Consider the following 23,429-nt stretch of genomic DNA (forward strand, 5'->3'; position numbering starts at 1 on the left):
AATGCCTTTACAGCCCGTGGTTTTATATAGCCATACCTCTATAATAATGATTAGCTTTATTACAGTCCAGGCTTGCCTTGTGAGCAAAAATCAGTGTATCCATAGAACCATAGAATTTCAGCATTGGAAGGGACATGAAGGCTATCTAGTCACATACAGGAGCTCTTGATGAAGTGCTCTTTGCTGGGGGTTGGGGGGGGTATCTAATCTCTGCTTGATCCCGCCATTGTTGGCAAACTGAACTTCTTGAGGCTTCTTGTTTCCTTCTTCACTGTTGGTTCTATTAGGTTTTCCCTCAAGGACTCAAACTTTTTGTTCACCTACTCATTTTAATTCTGCCTTTTGTAGAAATATAAAGTAATTATCTTCTTTTTTTTGGTATATTTGTTTGAGGATAGCTGTCGTGTTGCTTATAAGCTTATTTTCTGTTCCCAGGGTGAATATTCCTGGTTCTGGTTAGTGTTTCATTGGAAAACATCAATAATCACTCCTGCCATTTTCATAATCTCCTATTTTGGTGGGGGCTGTTATCATTCCGGTTGTCCTTCCTTGGGAATGCATTCCACCTTGACAGTGTCCTCATTACAATATGGCATGCATAACTAGAGGCAGTGCTGCAAAAGTGTGAGATAGTTTAGAATACAGTGATAGACACATTTTGTATTGAACATAATTTGGGTTATGTAATTTAATTACTGCAGCCTAAAATTGCATGTTCTTCTTTGATACAGATGATGGAAAAATCTCTAGGAACTTAGCCTGGGCTTGTTTCTTCACCTTTTCTTTGAAGCCAGAAAAGCATATGTAAGCACCTTGACAAATGACATAATGTAGTGGCATATCTGAGTGGTACAGGTATTTTAAACCTAGCTCCAGTTCCTGAAGATGGTGAACATCTGCTGAGAGATATTGTAGAGCTCCACAATGCACTAATTGAATTACTCTTTTCTGGAGTTGCCGACTGCACTAATTGAATTAGAATCTGTGTGTGTGTGTGTGTGTGTAACTGAGATAATTCCAACCTCAACCAGAGAGTGTGGGCGATATGACTGATGGTGTGTACTGTGCTGCTATCTAATGGCAGCCTATGGAACTACCGGGTGGTCTCCGGGGAAGAGAGTGCAGTCATCTGATCCAGTGTGACCTCAGTCTAACCCCATCCAGTTCAGTTCAAAAGGTCCCAGGATGTATTTTGTAATTCTAAATTTAAGAAGAAAGACTGTGATTAATTTCTTTGTTAAAATTGAAGATATATTTTTATTAGGCATATTATTTCTATGAAGTATTAAGTTGCAAATATTCAACTGAATAAAAAACTTCTATTTGCCCTGGCTGGCGTAGCTCAGTGAATTGAGCTCAGGCTGCCAACCAAAGTGTCGCAGGTTCGATTCCCAGCCAGGGTACATGCCTGGGTTGCAGGCCATGACTCCCAGCAACCGCACATTGATGTTTCTCTCTCTCTTTCTCCCTCCCTTCCCTCTCTAAAAATAAATAAATAAAATCTTAAAAAAACCCAAAAACTTCTTCTATTTTAATTGGTGAAAACAAATCTAAATGTACTGAATCAGATCATTTTTTTTCATTCTGCATTTCATATGGTGTGAATGTGAAAAAAAATTATCTTTATGAAATGCCTTAGCATATATAAGGCACAGGAAGAAAGAATGATATAGACTGATATAGGGTTTGTGTGCTTAAGTAAAACTTATTCCTGGTGTCAACATACTGAAGTGAGTCAATGTAAGGGTATTATCAAATTTTGCTATATGTAATTATGGTTACCTAAAATTTAAAAAAATTGTTATAGAAAAAATGTTTTAAGTGTAGACATATCGGAGCAAGTTCTACAAATCTAATTATCTAAAATTTAACTTTACCACAAATTTGGGTAAATTTGAAATCCTCTGAGTGAAGTAAGTAATTTTCTCCTTTTCTGAAAAACAAACAAACAAAACCAGTCTGTTCGTCACAATTTAATGATTTTTGTAAAACATAAAAATATAATTCTTTACAACTTTAAAAGCAAATACACTGGGGAGAACTCAGCATGAACTATCTTTTGATTCAGTTGAACTCTAGGCATTCTAACTTGTAAAAATAGCCCTTAACAGAAAAATACTTATGTATAATCACTTGTTTTATAAAACGTTTATCTGTGCATGTAATACCACTTCAATAATAGAAGACTGCTAATGGTTACCTTTTTGAGCATCTAAAATTATCTCATTCAGTCCTGTCATATGAACGGAATATAAAGCATAAGAAAGTTTAAATCTCTATTATCACTATTAAAATAAAATGTACATTTAACTGTTTCAGTATCTTGTAGGCTAGTTTTTTATTGCAAGATTGAGCTACTTAGGTCTTGTGCAAATAACTTTAGTTAAAATGACTGCAATACATGATATGCACTCTTTAGATGGGCTTTAAGGACATTTTACTGATTTAGAAAATGCATTTTGGCACCTTGTAGATCTAAAGGTTTACAATTAACATTGCCATTTACAACTACATACTTAATTCATATGTAGAGTACTTTCTATGTCCCAGGTACTGCACATAGTATTGGACATAAATTAAGATTCAGACCTGGTCCTCAAGGAGCTTATAGTTATTTATTAGATATTAGTACATATCTAATAATTAGTACACAGAGCCTGTGTAGTAGGCAGTATGCATATACAGAGGTGGGCAAAAGCAGATTTACATTTGTGAGTATGCAAAACAGTTTATTCTTATAATATTAATTATTATTTTCTGTATGAACAACTATAAACCTATTTTGCCCCACCCTGTATAACTCAAGGGTGGGAGACTAGTACTGTGAATAACCATTAATTTCATGTATTTTTTCCCATTTTTGAACTAGAGTTTTGGCTTAATAACAGCTCTAAGGAAGCAGTATGCTTATGTTCATATCAGATATAGTTCACCTCAGCAAGAAGAGTGACGCACATATTTCAGACTAGTCTGTCTCTTAAGTGATTTTTCATTTTGCCTTTACACACCTTCTAAGGGAGCAGTAGTTTGTTGTTGTTGTTGTTGTTGTTGTTAAATAGCTTTACATGTAGCTTGAAAAGGGACAGATAACATTTATTTTAGTGCCTCCTACTGGTGATCATAGATTTTTTTGATCCTTGTCTCCAGAATTGGTAGTGCCCACTTGTGGTTTGGTGCTTAATTCAGGGCTCCTTCTAAAGCTATAAATGGGAAAGAGTCTATTGCATAGTAGGTATAAAGTACTTCTTTAAACAGTATTTCTAAAACCTAAATTGTCCTGAGACCAGCTCTTGATATAAAAATTCATAGAAACCTGTTTTTCACAGAGTGTGGTAACTTCTTGCCATAGTGCTGTAGTGTTAAAATTCACATTGGCCAGGTTGTTCTGTAAATTAAACACTGACAGCTACCCTCAGGGGAACAGCCAATGTATTTATGATGATGTGCTGATTACACAAAATACACTGCAAGCAGAAAACAGCTGCAGAGAACAAACCTCTTAAAAAGAATACAATTACAAATAGCACCCTCAGTATTTCTAGTGGTGAACATAGAAACAGCATGCTAATGCAGGTTCTTACTTAGTCTGCCTGCAAACAAAAAAATCTGAAGGAGAGACGTTAAATTATAGTTGATTGTACATGTGGTGCCAACATAGCAATTGAACAAATTTTGTTTCTGAAGAGCATCTATGAGTACACAAGTTTCATGTGTGAAGCCATCTACCCCTCCCCCCACCATCTTTTTTGTTACGTTTTATTAGCGTTTTTCTCATATACAGTAAGGCATGGTCTTGATGTATTAGGGGTTCTGGACATTTAAATGATATTACACAATGAGGTGGGCAGGAGAGTATCTAAATTGCTTTAAAAACTGCTGTAGAAACTAGGGATTAGGGTTTGGATATCAACATTTCATTTGAAGATATAGCTTTTCACTGTTCATAATGCTTTGAGGATGTTTGCCCTTGGAATTAATAAAAAGAGTCATGATTCTGTGTCTCTGGTAAGGTATTTGTAATTTTTTAGATTATCTTTATTCCAGAATATAGTATTTTAGGACACTGGGATAGCTGGGTGATTACATATTTTTAAGAGAACCAACTTTCAAGTGTGTCCCCTTTCATCCCTGCATGTTCCTGGTTACTTGCAGACAGGTAAGCAGATTAGAAAAGAATTGTTTTCCTTGTTTGAGATTTTTTTTCTGTTACAGTTTAAGGTTGGTATCTATGAAGTATTTTAACTGCTGAGCATGTTTAAATTGGTACAAAATATGTTGATCTTCCCAGACATAAATTTGCTCAAGCCAACTGTAAGGTATAGCAAGGGGACATAGTGCTTGGAAACAGTTCACTTCACCCGCCTGAAACTAAGAATCAACTCTTCAGTATATGGATCACTGGTATGTAATAATCGACTATTATTGGTCTGTCTGCTGATCTGTTTTTAAATCAGTTTGGAACCTCCTGGAGTTATTTTCTTGCTCTGCTGACATCAATCCCTTGTGGCAGAGGAGTTGTGTATAACTGCTTTGGTTTAATCAATAGAATAATTGATAAACCAGATAAGATTTAAACTGATTATAGCCCCAACAGAATTCCCCAGAGGCCTTGGACTCTCTTAATTTTGACATGTGTGTTGTGTACCCTGAGGATGAAGTGCAGTTTGAATTATCTGCTTTTATTTGCTTAATGACGGGGAGGGTGTTAAAGTCAAATGTTTAATTAACCCAGCAATGGGCTGCGTTGTCACTTACACACAGCTGATTGAGATATCTCATGGAGAATACTGAATAGGAATGATAATGTGGCACTGGGATGGAAGATTGCTTTTTCAATCCATTTGCTGGGTCACTGCTTTGAATGTCTTATTGGATGAAAGGCATTCAGCCTGGAGAAAAAATTCAGCACTTAAGTACATTTTGTTCCCTTCTCTCCCTCTAACCCCCTCCCTGCCCAGAAGTTAACTAAAACAGATATGTTCTAGGTTTAATAAGCCATTCGAGAACTAGTAAGAGATCAAGGTAGTCAGTAGCCTCAAGCTACATAATCTCCTGTGGAAACGGAAAAATCCTGCTAGCCTCCTCGGTATTCTAAGTGTGAGCTCTTTTGTCCCTCATATCCCTTGTCCCTTGCCATTATTGTGGAGTGGTTTTCGGTTACTTGTGTCTTGCTTCTCTTGGTAGTGTGTGTTGTGCAGCCACCTCTGTGGCCACAGGCAGACCTTTCTCTTGAAGGAGCATGGTCTTCATTACGTTTTTGCTCTTTCATGCAGCTGGCTTCTATTTGGTTGTATTTCTGATCAAATATTATATTGAGATTGTTGAACTTGTTAGATGAAAATGTGAAGCATATAGATTCTTGTTACTTATGCTACTGCTGTTATATAAACTGTTGGTTTTACATATATTTCATTTTGTTGGGAGGTAGTTTGCTTTCTATATGGACTAAAAAACTAGGCCAGGAAAGATCTAATAGCCCACACCATCAAAAATGCAGTCCAGGCAATTGGAGTTTTAATGACTTGCTGCCCACAAAAAGATCCCTGACTAGCTTTACAATCAAATGTAAAATTCTTTGGAGGCGTATTGAGCAAAATTTCAAAAAATTGTATCATGACTTTCCTTCTTTGTAGTTCTTATGTTTGTTCCTTCTATCCTCCAAAGATCTAAACCAGGAATTTACTAATTTTTTTTCTTTTCTCTAGTAATTTGTATTCCAGAGAGCACAGCAGGGAGAAGGATACAAGATTGATTTTTTTTATGTGTATCCTCTTGAAAGCATAGTCTGGGGCATGACTACTTGTGTGAGGGGGGTGGCTGTTACAAAGCAATGGAAGCATGCAGCTGGTTTTCAGGCTCAGGTTGGACTTTTGCAGGTCAAGGCAGACCAGATGAGTAGCTTATCTTCAGGGACATAAGTAATAGACCAAATATAGAGCAGCTATTTCAGGAATCATGTAGGTCATTTAATTATCCATTATGATTGAGTGGCTAATGCTCTTTTGGCAATTACATGACCTCTGTTACTCTTGAAACCTTTCCAGGCTCTCGTGGGTCGAATGACCCACCAGTCAGTGCTTACAGACTTCATTCTACCCAGAAGGAAAGGAGATGCTGGAAACTACTGGCATTTAGAATTGGCTTTGCTTTCTTTACTGACCCACTACCCAGAATGTCCTTTGTACAGCAGTGATAGGCAACTGGTTTTGAAGTCAACTGTTTATTCATTGTCTGCAGGAGCAAGAAGTACAGTGGTTTCCACAAGAGGGACTTGCAGCAAACAAAACAAACTTTAATACCAAAGTTGGCTATTAGGCTATTTAAAGGTTCTGTACTATCAGAACCAGTATTTATGGTATTGAAACTAATGTTTGATATCTGTTAAACCAATCACCATTACCAAACTCTGAAGTTAGTGATTTTTTCCATAATACAACAAAGTGCTATTGATGATACTAAGAGTAGATTTAAAAAGATCGTTGATTAAAATTAGCACAGTTTAAATTGGCCAATCATTTAACTAAGTAATTATGGTATTTTTAAAAAAGATTTTACTTATTAATCTTTAGAGAGAGGGGAAGGGAAGGAGAAAGAGAGGGAGAGAGACATCAGTGTGTGGTTGCCTCCTGAGCGCCCCTCTACTGGGGACCTGGCCTGCAACCCAGGTATGTGCCCTGATTGGGAATCAAACCAGCACACCTTTGGTTCGCAGGCCTGTGCTCAACCCATTGAGCCACGCCAGCCAGGGCTGTGGCAAGTAATTAAACAAAAAGGCTACTTTAAAATTGAGATGCTGGTCTAAGACAGAATAATTCTAGAACATTTGGATTGTTTGTCACTTTTTTCCTTAACAAAAAAATCATTACTATTTCTAAAGAAAACACTTTTTTCCTACTAAGTAATAGTAAAACTTGCTTTTTGTAGTTGTAGTGACTCATCAAGTATTTCTGAGAAAAGAATGTCAATTTCTTTTGATTCTTTAGATTAAAAACAGTTATGGTGAGTGACCTGGCCGGGTTGCTCAGTTGGTTGGAGCATCATCCAACACACCAAAATGCTGCAGTTTCAATTCCTGGTCAGGGCACATACCTAGGTTATGGGTTCGATCCTCTGTTGGGGCACATATGGGAGGCAACTGGATCAGTGTTTCTCTCTCCTCCCCTGCCCCCACACTTCCTTTCTCCCTAAAAAAATAAAATCAATAAACGTATCCTTGGGTGAGGATTTAAAAAAAGAACACTTATGGTGGGGGAAGGTGAACACACCGTAATCAAACTATTTGTAGGATTTCTCAGAAATGCACAAAATTGTGTATACTTAGCAAAATGGCAGATTTAAGGTAACCATTCTCTAACATTCTAATAGTGTAAGACCACAGTTAAGAGAAAAAATTTTGTTGGAATAACACACAAACATATCCTTTAAGTAGAAGCCATTTTCATTGTTACAGAAAAAACAAACCTATAAGGTTGTCTCTCCAGGGGCAGTAAAATTAACCATCTTTCCAAATAAATTTGTTCAACTACTCCTGGTAGAAATCAAAGTTAATCTGTTTTGGTTTTATTTTCATTTTGTTGTTTGGTAATATTAACAAATGAAAAACTGAAGACATTAATTGGTGTGGTTGGCCTTTGCCCCTTCAGAAATAGAAACCTTCTCACTTAAATTTTAAATCCTTTAGGCCAATTCCACCTTGGTGTTTGGCTACTTAGAGACCTATGATAATGCAGTCTGTGTGAATTATGTTAGCTGTTTTCTATTTAAAAACATATTTTCCCTCATTGTACTTTTAAAAACATTTTGTAGTGGCAATGAACAGAAAATGAGAAAGCAGAATTTATAGTAAAAGCAAAAGTTATAGCTTAAATTCAAATATCTTGAATAAGGGATATAGTTAGTGTTCTTGGAATTTTAAGAGGAAAGCAAGGGATATGAAACAAAATGTGTTGTTTGATTTTTTTAATTGATACATTGTTATTCTTTAAGGCATACCCTTTAATACCTATGTTAGACCATGTTTTTTACACTTAAGAACCAGAAGTCTATATGAGTCAATGAGACTCATATTTATAAATATATGAGACGGTATTTATAAATTTAAAGACCTGAAAATTCATTAATGTTGTATAATTAGTGGGAAAATCCATAGGATAATAATTCTTTAGATTTTTTTTTTACTTTGTTGAAATGATTTTAAAATGTCCTTTTAATTTTTCAATTACAATTGACATACAATATTATGTTAGTTTCAGGTATAGAGCATAAATAAATAATAATAAGAAAAAAGGGAGTGATTAAATAAGGGACCATTTACAATAGAAATATACACCTAAACATAAATCTTAACTTAGTCCAATCTGGTTTTCAGAAATTTACTTATTTATGTGGTATGATTTTATTTTCATTCCAAAATGGGTTGACATGTGGGGATATTACGGTTTAAGTGGGTAGACATTTGGGGATGTTATAGTTTATATCAACTCATAGGAACCTTAAATTTCTTTCACAATATTGTTGAATTGTAATAAAGTGGGGACACCAAAGCAGGGAAGAGATCCAAGGTGATGAAAGTCCTTTAGCAGAAAACTAATCAGGAACAAGGATAACAGAAATAACCATTCTGCAGAGAGAAGGGATTTGGGCATTATGTCCTAAGGGTTCTGTAGTTCTTGATTTTGAAAAATCAAGAAGATCAACAGAATGCAGATGTCTTTGAGTTACAAAAATAACCAGATGTCCTTATTAGTAGAAGCAAATGTTTGCCTCTTAATTTACACAAAACTATATGCAGAGGATCTCTGGGTGAAATATTGTGTAAATATGGCAGTGAAGAAAATTGTGGTGTGAAAGGATTTGTCCTAAACACCTAATCATAAAGATTTTATCTTGAAAAGGAAAAAAAGAATCTTTGTGGTTTATGTAGATTTAAAAGCAAGGAAAAATATGTAGATTTAAAGGTTCACGTGATAGGTGAGCTTTTTAAAAAACTTATTATTATTATTATATATGTCTTTCTATCCCAATTCCCCCTGGTGAATTTTTTCCCTGATGAATTTTTATTCATTTTACTGAGCTTGTTTAACTACTTTGTGTGCTGTCATTGTATTTTAAACAGTAAAAACATACGTATGAAACTCATTTTTTTCTGAATGAACGATAGTCATCTTAGTTCTGTCAAGAAAAACAACCTACAGTAGTATATAAAAGCCCCCTTTGCAAGCCAGTTGGGGTTTTAAAAATGTTGAGCTACATTTTATAAATAGGTGTGGTGAAGCATTGGGATGTTAAACAGAATAAAATGTTTTAAAAAAAACTACTTGAAAGGGCAGGGTATGAAGTATTTTTGTTTGTTTTTAAATTAAGCTTTTAGTAAAAAAAATCTTTAGAGTTTAAATGGACTATTACTTTTGATATGGAGCATATTAACATAATTACAAACTCTTTTGTATACTTACAGTTATTGCTAAGTTGATGTTCAAACCTTTGATTAAGAAGCCAAAAAGCTGAATGTGTTCCGAGTGCTGTGTAATATCCTATTCACAAAACAGAGATACTGTTTTTACCTTTTTTGTCCCCATATTTATTGGTAGAAATTTGTCCTTCTATAGCTATACTTTTAATGGTGAAATATTAAATGCTATATTATGATATAGTCTGTTACTTGAAAGTTAACAAAAGCAATGCTGTTCCTTCATGCCCTTGTCTTGTCACTCTGGTGCAGCTCCTCTCTTCCATCCTTATCAGAGCATCTCAGTGCTTAGTTGAGCTTGTTTATCTTAAAAGAGCAGGAGGTAGGCTTTTAGGGAGTCAGCTACATGTTCCAGTATAACAGGCACCAATGCTGTTTGACTTGAAAAACATTTGATCTCTTACATTAACAGCCCATGTCACTGTAATAGGGACTACAGCTGGGCTGTTGTTCAGTTTTCTATTATTTTAGCTTTGAAATAACTGTTAGAGCTGCTCCAAAATCTTCGTGTTTAAAATTGTATACTGGCTGTCCCCCCAGGACTCGTAAGTAAACAAGGTGATATGTGTGGCCAGAGGGAGCATATTTTGTTAGCTTTGTTTTAAATAAGAACCTTGCCTATCTATAGATGGTTTTTGTCGGATCTTTGAGAGTGTGCTACATGACTTTGCTTGTGTAAATTTGCAGATAAGCAGTATTGTAAAGGAGATTTTTGTTTGTTATGAATGTAATGGTCAGTAACTATTAATTATGAATGTTCATATTTTTTTCTTGAATAAGAAAGCATTTAGTTTTTTCATGAAGCTTACCTTCAAATGTCCTGCACAATTTCCATAAGTATAGCAGTTTGTACAGCCGTTGAAGATGGCAAGCAAGAATTTAAGGTTATATTTTTGAGACTTAAGTATTACTTAGCTTTATTTTTAAATATTCAGTTATTGGTCATTTCTGTGCCAGGAGTAGTTTGACAGTTGGAATCAGGTAGCAGTATTTAACGACTAGAAAATACAGTTTGTAAAATCAGGTTGCTGTTATCTTCCTTTTTAAGAGTACTTCTTATTTTAATAATGATAGAGTGGCAGCTTGTTCTAGTAGTGGTAGAATGGCAGCAGATAATTTTGCTCCTTCCTTCCTACTTCCTCTATTTTTTTTTCAAGAATCTAGTTTGTTTTCCTGTTCTAATTCTTTTCTGATGTGAGACAACACTACGAGGCCACCTAGCACTTTCTTTGAATTTAACCTAAAATACATCAGCCAGCACAAACATAATTGGTTGAAAGGCAGCCATCTATCTGGGGAGTTCTTCTAAATACTGAATGTGCCATGTGCTCTGACATGACATATCTGTAATATCTCTGAATACAGAGCACTTTCTGCATTAGCTGTAGGTGTTAAAGCAGTAGTGTGTTTTAAGAATGTATGCTGTGCAAATTCTGGCTTGTGAGGTAATGACAAGTGTTTGCCTGAATAGACAATATATTTCCCCCCCTGAGGTCCCCACACACCTAGTTTCCCTCAAGCTCATCATCTCTGTCAGGTTAATCAATAGGCACCGTATGGCAGAGGGTCAGTAATCAGTGTCATCGTGCCTTTAAATCGTGTTGAAAATTTGCTTAAAGCCTGGGCCAATTAACATCGAGATGATGAATGGATGGGAAGATGGGAAGAGCCTGACGCTCAGGGGCTTTGTGAGGAGGAGATGCTCAGCTGTTGAGCAGCAGACACCAGCGAATAAAACCAGCCATTCATGTGAGCTCAGTCCACCCACTCTTAATGATAATGTCAATCTAGCAAAATATATACACATTGGAGTTGTCACGAGTTCATAAATCAAAGGAGTTTGTCAAAGGCATTCAGATTAACGAGGCAGCAGCAATAACAAGTCAAATTTGCATAGAGAATTGCTTGAATCTCAGTAAATTATGATCCTGTTTTTCATTTGATTATTTGCTAATGTCTCAAGAGGGAGAATGATTATATTAGCATGCAAAACCTACTCCAGAAGTAGAAATCTGAGGTATAGAAGACCAGCACACTATGACAATTAATCAGTTTCTGCATACTAGCATAAATGCACAAGGCCCAGAAATGAACTTCTTTTTTATTATTATTTCTCCTTGCTACTGATCCAAATGGTTCAGCTTGACAGAGACTTTATATTGCTTTAACAGTGTTCTGAATTGTGCCTGCAGGCAAGACATAGTTATGCAGCTATAACCAACCTATCCATCTGCCAACCAGATTGGAATTCTCCTATCCAAGGCTTCCATTAACCCCCACTGACAGCTCCAAACAGGATTAAGAATTTGGAAGCATAAAAAATAGTTGTTCTTTGCAAATGTACACAATCCCTTTGCATTTGAGAAAGGGTGCATCTGTAGTATATTATAATTAGTGTTGGACAGCATATATAGCGGTAGGGGGGGAACCCACTTGGCTTTTTTTTTTTTTTCCCTTCTGTCATAGGGAGCAAGGCAGTACTAATGGAAGTCTTGTGTGTTTGGTTGTCCCTGAGAGTGCTGTCCATTATACCTGGTTCAGTTGGTGTATTACTAGAAAATATCACTTCCTGAAAGCTTTAATTGGTGGATCTTGTTGAAGTTTAGCAGTATGGGGAGGCTCTGAAATGGTTGTGGTTTAATGAGGATGTCAGATGATAAACCTGCTGGACAGCAGTGCTCATGAAAACGTGCCCGAAAACATTATCTTTCCGGGTCCTTCCTAAAACTCATTCTTGAGTAGGATTCTTCAGTCAGCTTCTGAACTTAAGTGACCTAAATTTGCCCTATTGTGTCCTAGAAGGATTAATTAAAATGTGTTTGAACACATATATATGTGTTTATTTATGTCACCTTTCTTTGAAGAGTTTGAATGACTTTTATGTAGCTAAATTACCTTTTAACCTTGTAGAAGAATTGTTTCTGCTTTTGAAAAGTGTAAGTCATATATATTTAGAGACTATAATTAGCTCCAAATCATATAATAAGTTAATGGGAAAATATTAATCCAATTACTTTTACCAGTCAAGCCTGCTGTAGGATGTTTACAAGTAGCTATTAGAAACTGGTCTCAAGATTTTATTCTTCATGTGAGTTGTCGTTCTACATGATAACAAACAAATGACTCCATTTTTAAAATGTGTTTAAAATCAGAGTTATAATTCACTGCAATTTACCAACTTTGCTAAAATGATACAATTTTCCTGGTTACAGAGTCCTTTGAATTCTCCCAATGAAGAATGTGGCATAACCGGAAAATGCTACTTCTGCTTTGGGAGCTGGTTATTCTGCATGTTCCTTCAAAGAGGCTCAGGCACTGTTACACCATCCAACCTTGAGCAAGCTGCTTACTCAAAGATTATTATAAGTCATTATGAGTGACTTGACTTTTCATCACTGTGTAAATTAGTTTAGATTTTCATTTGATTATATAATCAAGTCTTAATTATCCATGTCATCAGGAGTGTGTGTTCGAATAGATAACTGAACACAGTAAATAAGGCACTTACCAGGTCATGGAGAATATTTCCCCAGTCATGAAACTTCTGTTTACTACTTTCAGAGTCTCTCTAACTTCTTGTTTTTGACACTAGAAACCTCTGAAAAGTTAGGAATGCTTTGCTTATCCACAGAAGAACTTTTCCTCTTTAATCAAGTGTCTGCAGACTTATTCTGTAAAAGACCTGGTAAGAAACACTGGAGGCTTTGTGGGCCATAGGATCTCTGTCATGGCTACTCACTTGTGCCATTGTAATGTGAAAGCAGCCACAGACAAAAGGCAAATAAATGGGTGAATGGAGCGGCTAAGTTTCAATAAAACTTTATTTGCAAAAAAACCAAACCTTTATTTAAAGCAGGAGCTTGATAATTCATGTTGAACGACCATACTGGCATTGTAAGTGGTGGGAAGGGAGGACTGCAGTTGGGCTATCACTTTGAAGTTTCTCTGCTCTGAACATCATTTTTAAAGCTAACTGGACAGTGTGGGTATAGGATTTCAGTTTTTTGTTTGTTTTTTATCAAGCCCTTATTATCTATATATTAGCTAATGTGTTGGGAGGTAGAAGGAGCCATAAAGACTTTGCCCAATAAGCTTCCAGTTATATTGGGTAGTTGAGCATAACATACAGATATTTATCTAAGTGTAGACCAAAACAAAATTGTTAAGGAATTTCCAGTAGAGCAAAATGGAGTCGTGTGGTTTCTTGGAGATGGCAGTTGAAATTCGCTTTAAGAATGAGTAGGACACCTCTGGCTGCTGTGACTCAGTGGCTGAACGCCGGCCTGCGAACCAGAGGGTCTCTGGCTTGATTCCAGCCAGGGCACATGCCTGGGTTGCAGGCCAGGTGCCCATTTTGGGGACCTGTGAGAGGCAACCAGTTGATGTTTGTCTCCCCCTCTCTCTCCCGCCCTCCCTCTCTCTCTCTGAAAATAAATAAATAAAACCTAAAAAAAAAAAAGAAGAATGAGTAGGACTTAAATAATTTTCTTGTGTTTATAATTGTACAGTGAACTAGACTAGAATTAACGGTTTGTCCAGCCTGAAAGTTTCAAGATCATATCACATATCATTGAGACTATGAAGAAACTTGCTTCACTAGGGCAGAAAATGTATGAGGGAAGTAATGAAGTAATGCAGCAGGAAATTCTGAAAGGTCTTGAAAACCAGGCCCAGAACTTCATATTTAATTTCATAGAGACCAAGTACCACTAAAAGTTTTTGAGGAAAAAAAGACCACCATGACAATAGTGGTGTTTAAGAAAGATTAATCTGGTAATAGTATTTAATCCAACAAACATTTTAAAACTCAGTATATTCTCAAGTTTTTTATGCTGAGATACTGGGAAATGAATACGAAAAAGAAGCTGATCCTGCCCTGAAGGACCTTACAGTATAGGGTAGGGGGTGAGAAGCTGATTCATACAGAGATATAACATAGAAAGAATAAGTGCCAAAATAGAAATAAAACTGCTAATGCAGAGTTATTAATTTCACTTGGGCCTGTGTAGAATGGAGGGGTGGGACAGGAGATAAGCATGGACTTCTCAGAGTCTGTTGACTCTTGAATCATGACGTTAGTAGATAAAGAGACTGGGAAAGAGGGAATAGAATTAGCAAAGGCACAGAGATGTTTTATTTTGGAGAAGGATAAATAACATTATGTAAATAGTGCAAGAGACTTTGATGGAAATTTAAGTTGGCCAGATTGTGGATGCTGTCCTAAGTTTGGACTTACCTTGTAGGTGACAGAGCTATAAAAGGTTTTTGGGCAGGGGTGTAGTGTCTTTTCAGAACAGTGATTTGGACAATATTGTGTAGAATGGATCAGATACAGATGTAGGCAAGGATGTCAGAAGGCTATCTAAGTGTAATAGCACGGTAAGAGGGGTTGGTAGTCTAGACTAGAGTAGGAGCAGTGGAAATGCAAAACTAGTAAAATAGATGATTCACAGAAAAAACTGAAGACTTGAATTGGCTAGATAACATCAAAGAAAAAAAGGGGGAAGCGAAGTAGGAGTTGACTGAGGATTTAATTGTGGTATGGAAAGCAAAGTTTGAAGGGTAAGAGCTGGCCTAGAATAGCTGAGAATGATAAAATGTTTTAGAAGTAGGAGTTGACTGAGGATTTAATTGTGGTATGGAAAGCAAAGTTTGAAGGGTAAGAGCTGGCCTAGAATAGGTGAGAATGATAAAATGTTTTAAAATTGGGTACGTTGATTTTGAGACAGTTTAAGTTTATCATCTAAATACTTTTTTGATGTGATTCCTTTTTATTTACCCCCAGGTTACTTCTAGAAATATTTTATCCAAAATACATCCCTGAGATTTAATGTATGAGCTTTAGCAATATTTCATTTTATTGACTTTTTCCTACCCAAAGCTCTATTACAGTGTCTGCAGGAGTTACAAACTAAGTGCTTTTAGTTCAAAGTTAAATTCGAAGTTGTCAGTGAGGATTTTCTTCTGCCCCTTTTAAATCTAAGCTAGTAAGTACTGGGCTAAGAGATAAACATTTAAGTTGATATTAAAGATAACAAGTTCTGTAGTATCTTTTTTTAGAAGTATTTTAATATAATGCTACTATTTATGCAATATTGTTTCTCCAGGACTATGCATTCTGCAAGTAGTTGAGTGTAATGAAACTTTCCATCTGAATGTTGTAAATGAGTTGTGGGAAGTCAGGTTTTTCTAGTTGGCTCAGTGTTAAGTGGTAGAGTATAGCTTTTACTTATATTTGATGGAATTTCCCCCCAAATTTATTTTTCATTTATCTGACCTCTAGTTTTTTATTTCCTTTTTTTAAAAAGATTTTATTGATTTACTTTTAGAGAGAGGGGAAGGAGTGAGAAAGAGAGGGAGAGAAACATGCAAGAGATACAATGATTGGTTGCCTCTCACACACCCCCAACTGGGGACCGGGCCTGCAACCCAGGCATGTGCCCTGACTGGGAATCGAACCAGCGACCTTTTGATTTGCAGGCTGGTGCTCAAGCCACTGAGCTACACCAGCTAGGGCTATTTTTCTATTCCTTAACATATTTCCTTCTAGGTTTCATCTATTTTGTTAATTTTTATTTTTATATAATTTCAGATTTACAGAAAAGTTAAAAGAATAATACAAAGAATCCCCTTATACTTTTCACACAGATTCTCCATATGTTAACATGTTACCACATTGGTTTTATCTCTTATTTATACATACACATGTTCACATCCACTTACTATTTTTCTGAACCATCTGAAAATTACAGACATAATATCCCTTTACCCCTAAATGTTTCATTGTATGTTTCCTAAAAACAAGGACATTTTAGATCACAGTACAGATGATCAAAATTAGGAAATTGAATGTTTAAACAAACTGTGGTACGTTCATGCAGTAACTCGTTGGCAATGAAAAGAACTACTGATACATGCAACAACAAATGAATCTCAACTGTGTTATACTAAGTGAGAAAAAGACAGCCTCAAAAAATTACATACTATATGGTTCCATTATATGACATTTTGAAAAACAGTTGAGATAAAAACAAATAAGTGATTATTGGGGCAAAGGATTGACTATAAAGGGACAGTGCTAGAGAATTGCAGGAGTGAAAGAACTGCTTCACATGTTCATTGTGGCGGAAGTTACACTGTATGCTTTTGTCAAAACTCATAGAACTATACACTGAAAAAACTGAATTTTTCTGTATATAAAGTTTGAAAGTGGGGAAACAATCGGGAAATTAACATTAACACAGTGTTATTAGCTTATCTAAAGACCTTATTTAAAATTTTGCAGTCCAGTGATGCCCTTTATAGTACCAGATGTCCTAATACCTGCCCAATGCCCATCAAAATAAAACAGAGGGTTGGGAGGAAGAAAATTGTGGATATATGGTAGATATAGTTACTACTCATTCTGTTAGGTCAGATCACTACTTTCACTGTCTACTTTCAGTATACAGGAGTTTACCGTCAATTTTGTTTCAGCTCCCCTAAATAATCTCCAATCACAAGTTGAATTCAGTTGTCGTGTCTCTTTAGTTTCCTTTAACTTGAAACAGTTCCTTAATCTCCCTTTGTATTTCATGACATTGACATTTTTGTTAAGTACAGACTTTATAGAATGTCCCACAATTTGTTTAGCCTTTTGTTTTCTGATGTTTTCCTGATGATCAGGTCGAGGTTATATGTTTTTGGCAAGGTTATCTCACAAGTAATAATGTATTCTCAGTGTATCATATCAAGAAGTACATAATGTTAAGACGGTGTCTGCCAGATTTCTCTAATGTGAGGTTACTTTTTTCCTTTTGTAATTATTAAGTATGTTATGGAGAAATATTTTGGCATTATGTAACTATAGTGTTGTTTGTCTTTCTCATGCTAATTTGTGTGATGAGTCTTATTTGCATTAATTAGTTACCCTTAAATAGAACTTACTGGGCATAATTTAGCTTGATGACCCAGGGCAGTTGTGAACATTGCTTGTTAGGATGCATCATAGTTAAATATACAAGGAATAACTGTGCTGCTGAGCTCTCCTGGGGCGATGTTGGAGAGGGACAGGCTTTGAGAACCAGAGGTGACCACTCTGGTCTACGTGGCCATTTCACGTATACCTCCACCCTCAAGACTGTAGAGCTATTCATCTCTTACTCGCTGGCTTTCTCACTCTCCTCTTCACTGTTGAGAGGGCAGCTTACTCCTTGCTCCTTACTTCATGACTGTTTAATGTAACTACTTCTATTGTATGTAACAACAGAGTTGAATTTTTTTGTCTTGATTTGCTTTCTTATGCTGGATAGTCCAGGGTTAAAATGTTGGGTTAATCTATCCAAAAAGAACTAGCTGTAACAATGTTTGTTTTTCCCTTTTTCCTGTTTAAGAGTTATGCTTTTTAACAACAATACATATATATATATATATAATGTTTTATACATATATATAAAGGTGTATATATGTATATGTATATGTATACACCTATATAGATATATAGGCATATAGATATATAGATATACACACACACTTTTGCCCTGGTAGGAAAGGAACTCCTCTACATCTCTGTGTCCTGCTCTCAGACAATAATTATCCTTTAAGCTCCCTTCTCCTTCTCGTACCTTAGATGTTCTCATAATTCCCACTCAGTAGTTCCCAATCCAAATCAGATAAAATAAAGGGTCAGGAGAAAGAAAATTGTGGATATGAGCTAGATAGTTACTGTTCATCCTGTTAGGGTTCAGATCACCACTTTTCACTGTGTAGCTTAGTGTAGAGAGTTTACCATCAATTTTGTTTTATCCCAAGCACCTGTAGGGTGCAAATGTGATTTATAATATCTTTATATAACAAACTTCCACCAAAAAGTAATTAGGCTTTCAAGTTTATTATAATGACATTTTAACAAAACATAGTTAATTTTGAAATGTAGGACCTTACATTGAATTAAACAGGTTTTGATTCTCTGAAAAGGTGTTTTATTTAAAGAAAGGTGGAACTTCATTGTTTGGGGAATAGTTACTTCCAAATTATAAGTTTATAATTGAATACTGGCTTAATTGAATGCAGTTATAATTGAATACTGGCTTAGTTGAATACAATTATAATTGAATACTGGCTTAAGTTTTTATTACATAAGACATTTAATTTTAGTATTTAAAACAGTGATCTATACTTAAAAAAACAAGGAAGTTAAATACAGGCATCCCTTGGAGATATCGCAGGTTCAGTTCCAGGCCTCCACAATTAAGAGAGCACAGGTATACCTCAGACACATTGCATACTTGGTTCCAGAACACCAGAACAGTGAGTATCACAGTGCAGCGAGCTGTGATCTTTTCCGCTGGTGGAGGGTCTTGCCTTCAGTTTGTAATAAGACTAGGTAGGTGTGCCTTTATACAGATTGACCTTTGCCCTCCTTTGATTCTCTTATGGCATATATCGCTAGTTTCCTTATTTGGAATGTTTTATAGTCATTAACTATATTTCTTCCTCATTTCTTTGTAGATAGTCTACATTCCTTTTTTTAAAAAATGGGGAGAAAAGCAGTTAGAACTCTTAAGTTACTGAGTCTCTGTCCCTTGTGCCATAGCGTGTTTTTTCTTCTTTGTCTTAATTTTAGGGACCTTTACCTTAGAGATCATCACCACTGTAAAATACCAAGTTAAACTTCATAAGAGATTTCTGTCCAAAAGAAACAGCTTAGTTCCAACAGTGTACAAAGGAACAGTGCTGGCCTGTCAAGCTAACTGAAGGTAATGCACGAAGCACACACACACATTAGCCACAGAGGTGCAAGAGCCTTTAAATGACATTATGTATGGATGCCATTTATCCCTGAATATCTTTTAAAATCTAATATTTAATACAAATCAAAAAGTATACCTAATATCTAAGTTTAAAATACAGTTGTGATCCTATACTGTACTAATGATTTCATACTTGTATGAAAATTTTCAGGTAAACTCATATGTAGGAGAGAATTTCTCGATCTAAAAATAAAGTAACTCCCCATTTAGCATGTGATGAATATGTGTAACACAATGAATATATCAACTGTAAATTTTAAAATATTAACATTACAAATGTAGTTGTGGAAAATAGAACCCAAATAGCATGTATTTGTTTGGATTTCCTGTTTTTACCTTGCATATAATGATTTACATGTGTTGATTACCAGATTTTTTAGTGTTAAAATGCACGTAACATAAAATTTACCATCTAACTTTTTTTAAGTGTTCAATTTAGTGGTGTTAAATACATTCATTCACCCTCCATTCATCTCCATTACTCTTTTTGTCTTGTAAAATTGAAGTTCTCTACTCATTAAATAACTCCCGCCTCACCCCTTCTCCCAGTCTCTGATTTTGGCTATTCTGAGTATCTCATATAAGTCTAATCATACAATGTTTATCTTTTTGAGATTGGCTTATTACTTCACTCAGCATGTCCTCAAGTTTCATCCACACTGTAGTATGTGTCAGAATCTCCTTCCTTTTTAAGGCTGAATACTATTCCATCATGTGTATATACCACATTTTGCTTATCCCTTCATCCATCAATGGATATTTGGATCACTTCCATGTTTTAGCTGTTGTGAAGCATGCTGATATGAACACGGATGTGCAAATATCTCTTCAAGACTGCTTTCAGTTCCTTGGGGTATATACCCAGAAGTAGAATTGTCGGTAATGTGGTAATTCTACTTTTAATTTTTGGAGGCACCACCATACTGTTCCCCATAACACTCCCATTACACGAGAAGTACCATTTTGTGTTCCCACCAAAAGTGCACAAGAATTCCAGTTTTTCAGCATCCTCACCACTCTGTTTTCTTTTTTTTGATAGTAGCCTTTTTAATGCATGTGAGGTGATATTTCCTTGTAGTTTTGATTTGCATTTCCAAAATGATCAGAGATGCCAAACATCTTTTCATCTGCTTCTTGACCATTTATATTTCTTCTTTAAGGAAATGTCTGTTCAAGGCCTTTGCTCATTTCTTAATTGGGTTGTTTATTGTTGAGTTTTACAGCTTCTCTGTATATTCTGTATTAATATATTAATCCTTTATCAGATATATGATTTACAAATATTTTCTCTCATTCTGTGGGTTGACTTTTTACTCTGTTGATATTTAGAATTCTAAACTTGCTTTCAAATGGACTCCTCCCTCTTCTTAAGTATTTAAAAATCCCATTGACATTTTAAGGTCTTCTAACTGCTGTTTGAGGTGATAGTGGCAAGAATGGGCTCTAATTTTAAGCTTCTGTTTAAAGGTTGTTTTGAGCTTAGTACTATGCTATTTTTAATAAGAAAAGAAAATAATCCAAGAAGAGGAGGAAGAGAAAGAACTACCTTTTGGGACTCAGACTTTGAGCTCTGTTGGAGTGTCATCCTGTCCAACCTTTTGTTGTCTCTGGGCCACACCAGAAGAAGAAGAGTTGTCTTGGGCCACACATTAGATACACAAATACTAACAAAACCTGATGAGCAAAAAAAACCAGTTTTAAGTAAATTTACGATTTTGCATTGGGCCGCATTCATAGCCATTCTGGGCTGCACGTGGCCCACCGGCCGCAGTTTGGACACTCCTGCAAGGCCGCAGTTCGATTCCTGTCAGGGCACGTGCTTAGGCTGCTGTTTTGTCCCCCGGTCAGGACACGCATGAGGGGCAACCAATCAATGCTTCTCTCTCACATCCATGTCCCTCTCCCTCCCGTCTCTTCTCTCTAAAATCAGTAAGTATGTCCCCTGGTGAGGATTTAAAAAAAAAAAAGTGGCTGTGGTCACTGTGGCTCGGTTGGAGCATCCTCCCTTAATCAAAAGGTTGTGAATTTGATTTCAGGTCAGGGCTCATGCCTAGGTTGTGGGTTTGATCCCCAGGTGAGGTGCACGTGAGAGTCAACCAACTGATGTGTCTCTCTCTCCCTTCCCTCTCTCTCTCTCTAAAAGCAATAAACATATTCTTGGGTGAAGATTTAAAAATGATGGTTTAAGTTTTTACCAGCTAATTATAGACTGGAGCTTTCTTGTGTCCAGTGTCAGAACCTGCATTTCCAAATAGCAGTAAACTAGACTTCTAATGAATATGATTTGCTGGGCAGCACTTAAATTTAGATAAAATACTTGCCACCTAGATCCCTACATACATTTATTTATATACATGGGCATATGTTTTCCTTTACATAAGTGTATGTCTGTATGTATATAAATCTTCAAATGAATAAATGCATAAATATACATGGTATTCTAGCTTACTGAATTAGAAATGTAATTTAGTTTACTCCCACAGAATAAGATTGAAGATAATGAGAAGTGAATTAAAGCTTACTTTCTTTCACAGAATTCCTCAGAGAGAGAAGACTGTAATAATGGCGAACCCCCTAGGAAGATAATACCAGAGAAGAATTCACTTAGACAGGTATGAAATTCAGTCTTACTTAAAAGGCTACCAACAACAAAACAAAAGACAGGAAACCCTTAATTTGCCATTCTTTAAACATTGGAGCTTAAATTAATAATACTCTCTCTGGCCCTGACTGGTGTGGCTCAGTGGGTTGGGCTTGTGCCACAAACTGAAAGGTTGCAGGTTCGATTCCCTGTCGGGGCACATGCCTGAGTTTTAAGCTAGGTCCCCAGTTGGGGGTGTACAAGAGGCAACCGATCGATGTTTCTCCCGCACATTGCTCTTTTCTCTCCCTCTTTTTCTCCCTCCCTTCCCCCTCTTTAAAAATAAATAAAATCTTTTAAAAAATGAGTACTCTGAAATTGATATGGCTATAGCCATCAGTTTCAATCAGGTGACATTGTTTTCTCAATCATCAAAAATATCCTAGGTACACAAGCAAAGGGTAGTCAATTGCTATGAGTAGTGAAAACTAAGTCAAAGAATAAGCTTCTTGTTTAGGAAAAATAACTTCAAACGCTTCTTAAAAGTGCAGATATTAGAGTAGTTGACTTTAAACCTTATATTTCTTTTAAGATTCTCCATGCATTAAAAAGAATAATAATCAGAAGTGATCTGCCTAGTGAGTCGGCTCCTTCTGAGTAGTATTTGTTTGCCTTTATTAAGAAGTTAAGGCCATTGTTGATGACAACTTAAAAAAGTATTTTAACTCACCACTGTCTCCACAGTCTCCAAAGATAACACATTTTAGTTAAAAGCTCAATTCCATAGTGCTTGCTTTTTTTTTTTTTTAATATTTTATTTATTTATTTATTTTAGAGAGGGAAGGGAGGGAGGGAGAGAGAGAGAGAGAGAAACATCAATGTGCGGTTGCTGGGGGTTATGGCCTGCAACCCAGGAATGTACCCTGGCTGGGAATCGAACCTGGGACACTTTGGTTCCCAGCCCGCGCTCAATCCACTGAGCTACGCCAGCCAGAGTGCTTTCTTTTTAAAAATTAAAATGCTCAAAAAATATTTGGTCGGGAAAATTTGCTCTTACTGCCAGTAGCAGCAGCCTCTAACATCTTCCATCCCCCACTGTCACCGAGAACAAACCCTTACAGTGCTGTGATAGGATAAGAGTAGCACCTATTCATTTTTTTTGATAAGTGACGTTTTGTTTTTTGTATTTTTTCAGTTATACCAGCTTTTCATTTTTAATATAAAATGGGATAAGCACCAGCAGTAAAGAATAATTCTAATTGTATTTATGGCATTATTCTAGAAAGGGGGGTATCTAATATTTGTTGAGTACCCACCATGAACCTTATACTTATTCCGATTAGTCCTCACATTAACCCTGTAAAGTTGCTAGGTATGATTTCCAGTTCACAGATGGAGAAAATGGAGGCTTAGAGAGAGTAGAGGGTTTATTTAGCTAGTCAGTGATCTGAAACCCAGACCCCAGTGTCGCCAGCGTGGTGTCTGCTTCTGCCTTCCGACTCCGGTTTACATACAGTGTTTACTTGAAACTGTGGCGCTCGTTTTTTATTTACTGTATGTTACACCGTTATTTGGAAGTAAATAACTG

General features: G+C 36.1%; 1 protein-coding gene across 7 annotated transcripts in view; it reads left to right on the top strand.

The window, feature by feature from the left end:
* Positions 1-23,429, top strand: part of BTRC (beta-transducin repeat containing E3 ubiquitin protein ligase) — a 212,962-nt gene that overhangs the window by 106,939 nt on the left and 82,594 nt on the right. For 3 of the 7 annotated variants that reach the window (XM_036027179.1, XM_028511781.2, XM_036027181.1), the window contains one exon: positions 21,795-21,872. The exons of 3 other annotated variants lie outside the window; for them this stretch is intronic. In XM_036027179.1, the coding sequence (XP_035883072.1) occupies positions 21,795-21,872 (78 nt within the window). Of the gene's footprint in view, positions 1-9,378; positions 10,015-21,794; positions 21,873-23,429 lie in introns of those variants that run through there. One more of the 7 variants, XM_036027182.1, reaches the window with a different exon arrangement.

Source organism: Phyllostomus discolor, chromosome 5 (assembly GCF_004126475.2).
Source record: "Phyllostomus discolor isolate MPI-MPIP mPhyDis1 chromosome 5, mPhyDis1.pri.v3, whole genome shotgun sequence".
NCBI classification, from domain to species: domain Eukaryota; kingdom Metazoa; phylum Chordata; class Mammalia; order Chiroptera; family Phyllostomidae; genus Phyllostomus; species Phyllostomus discolor.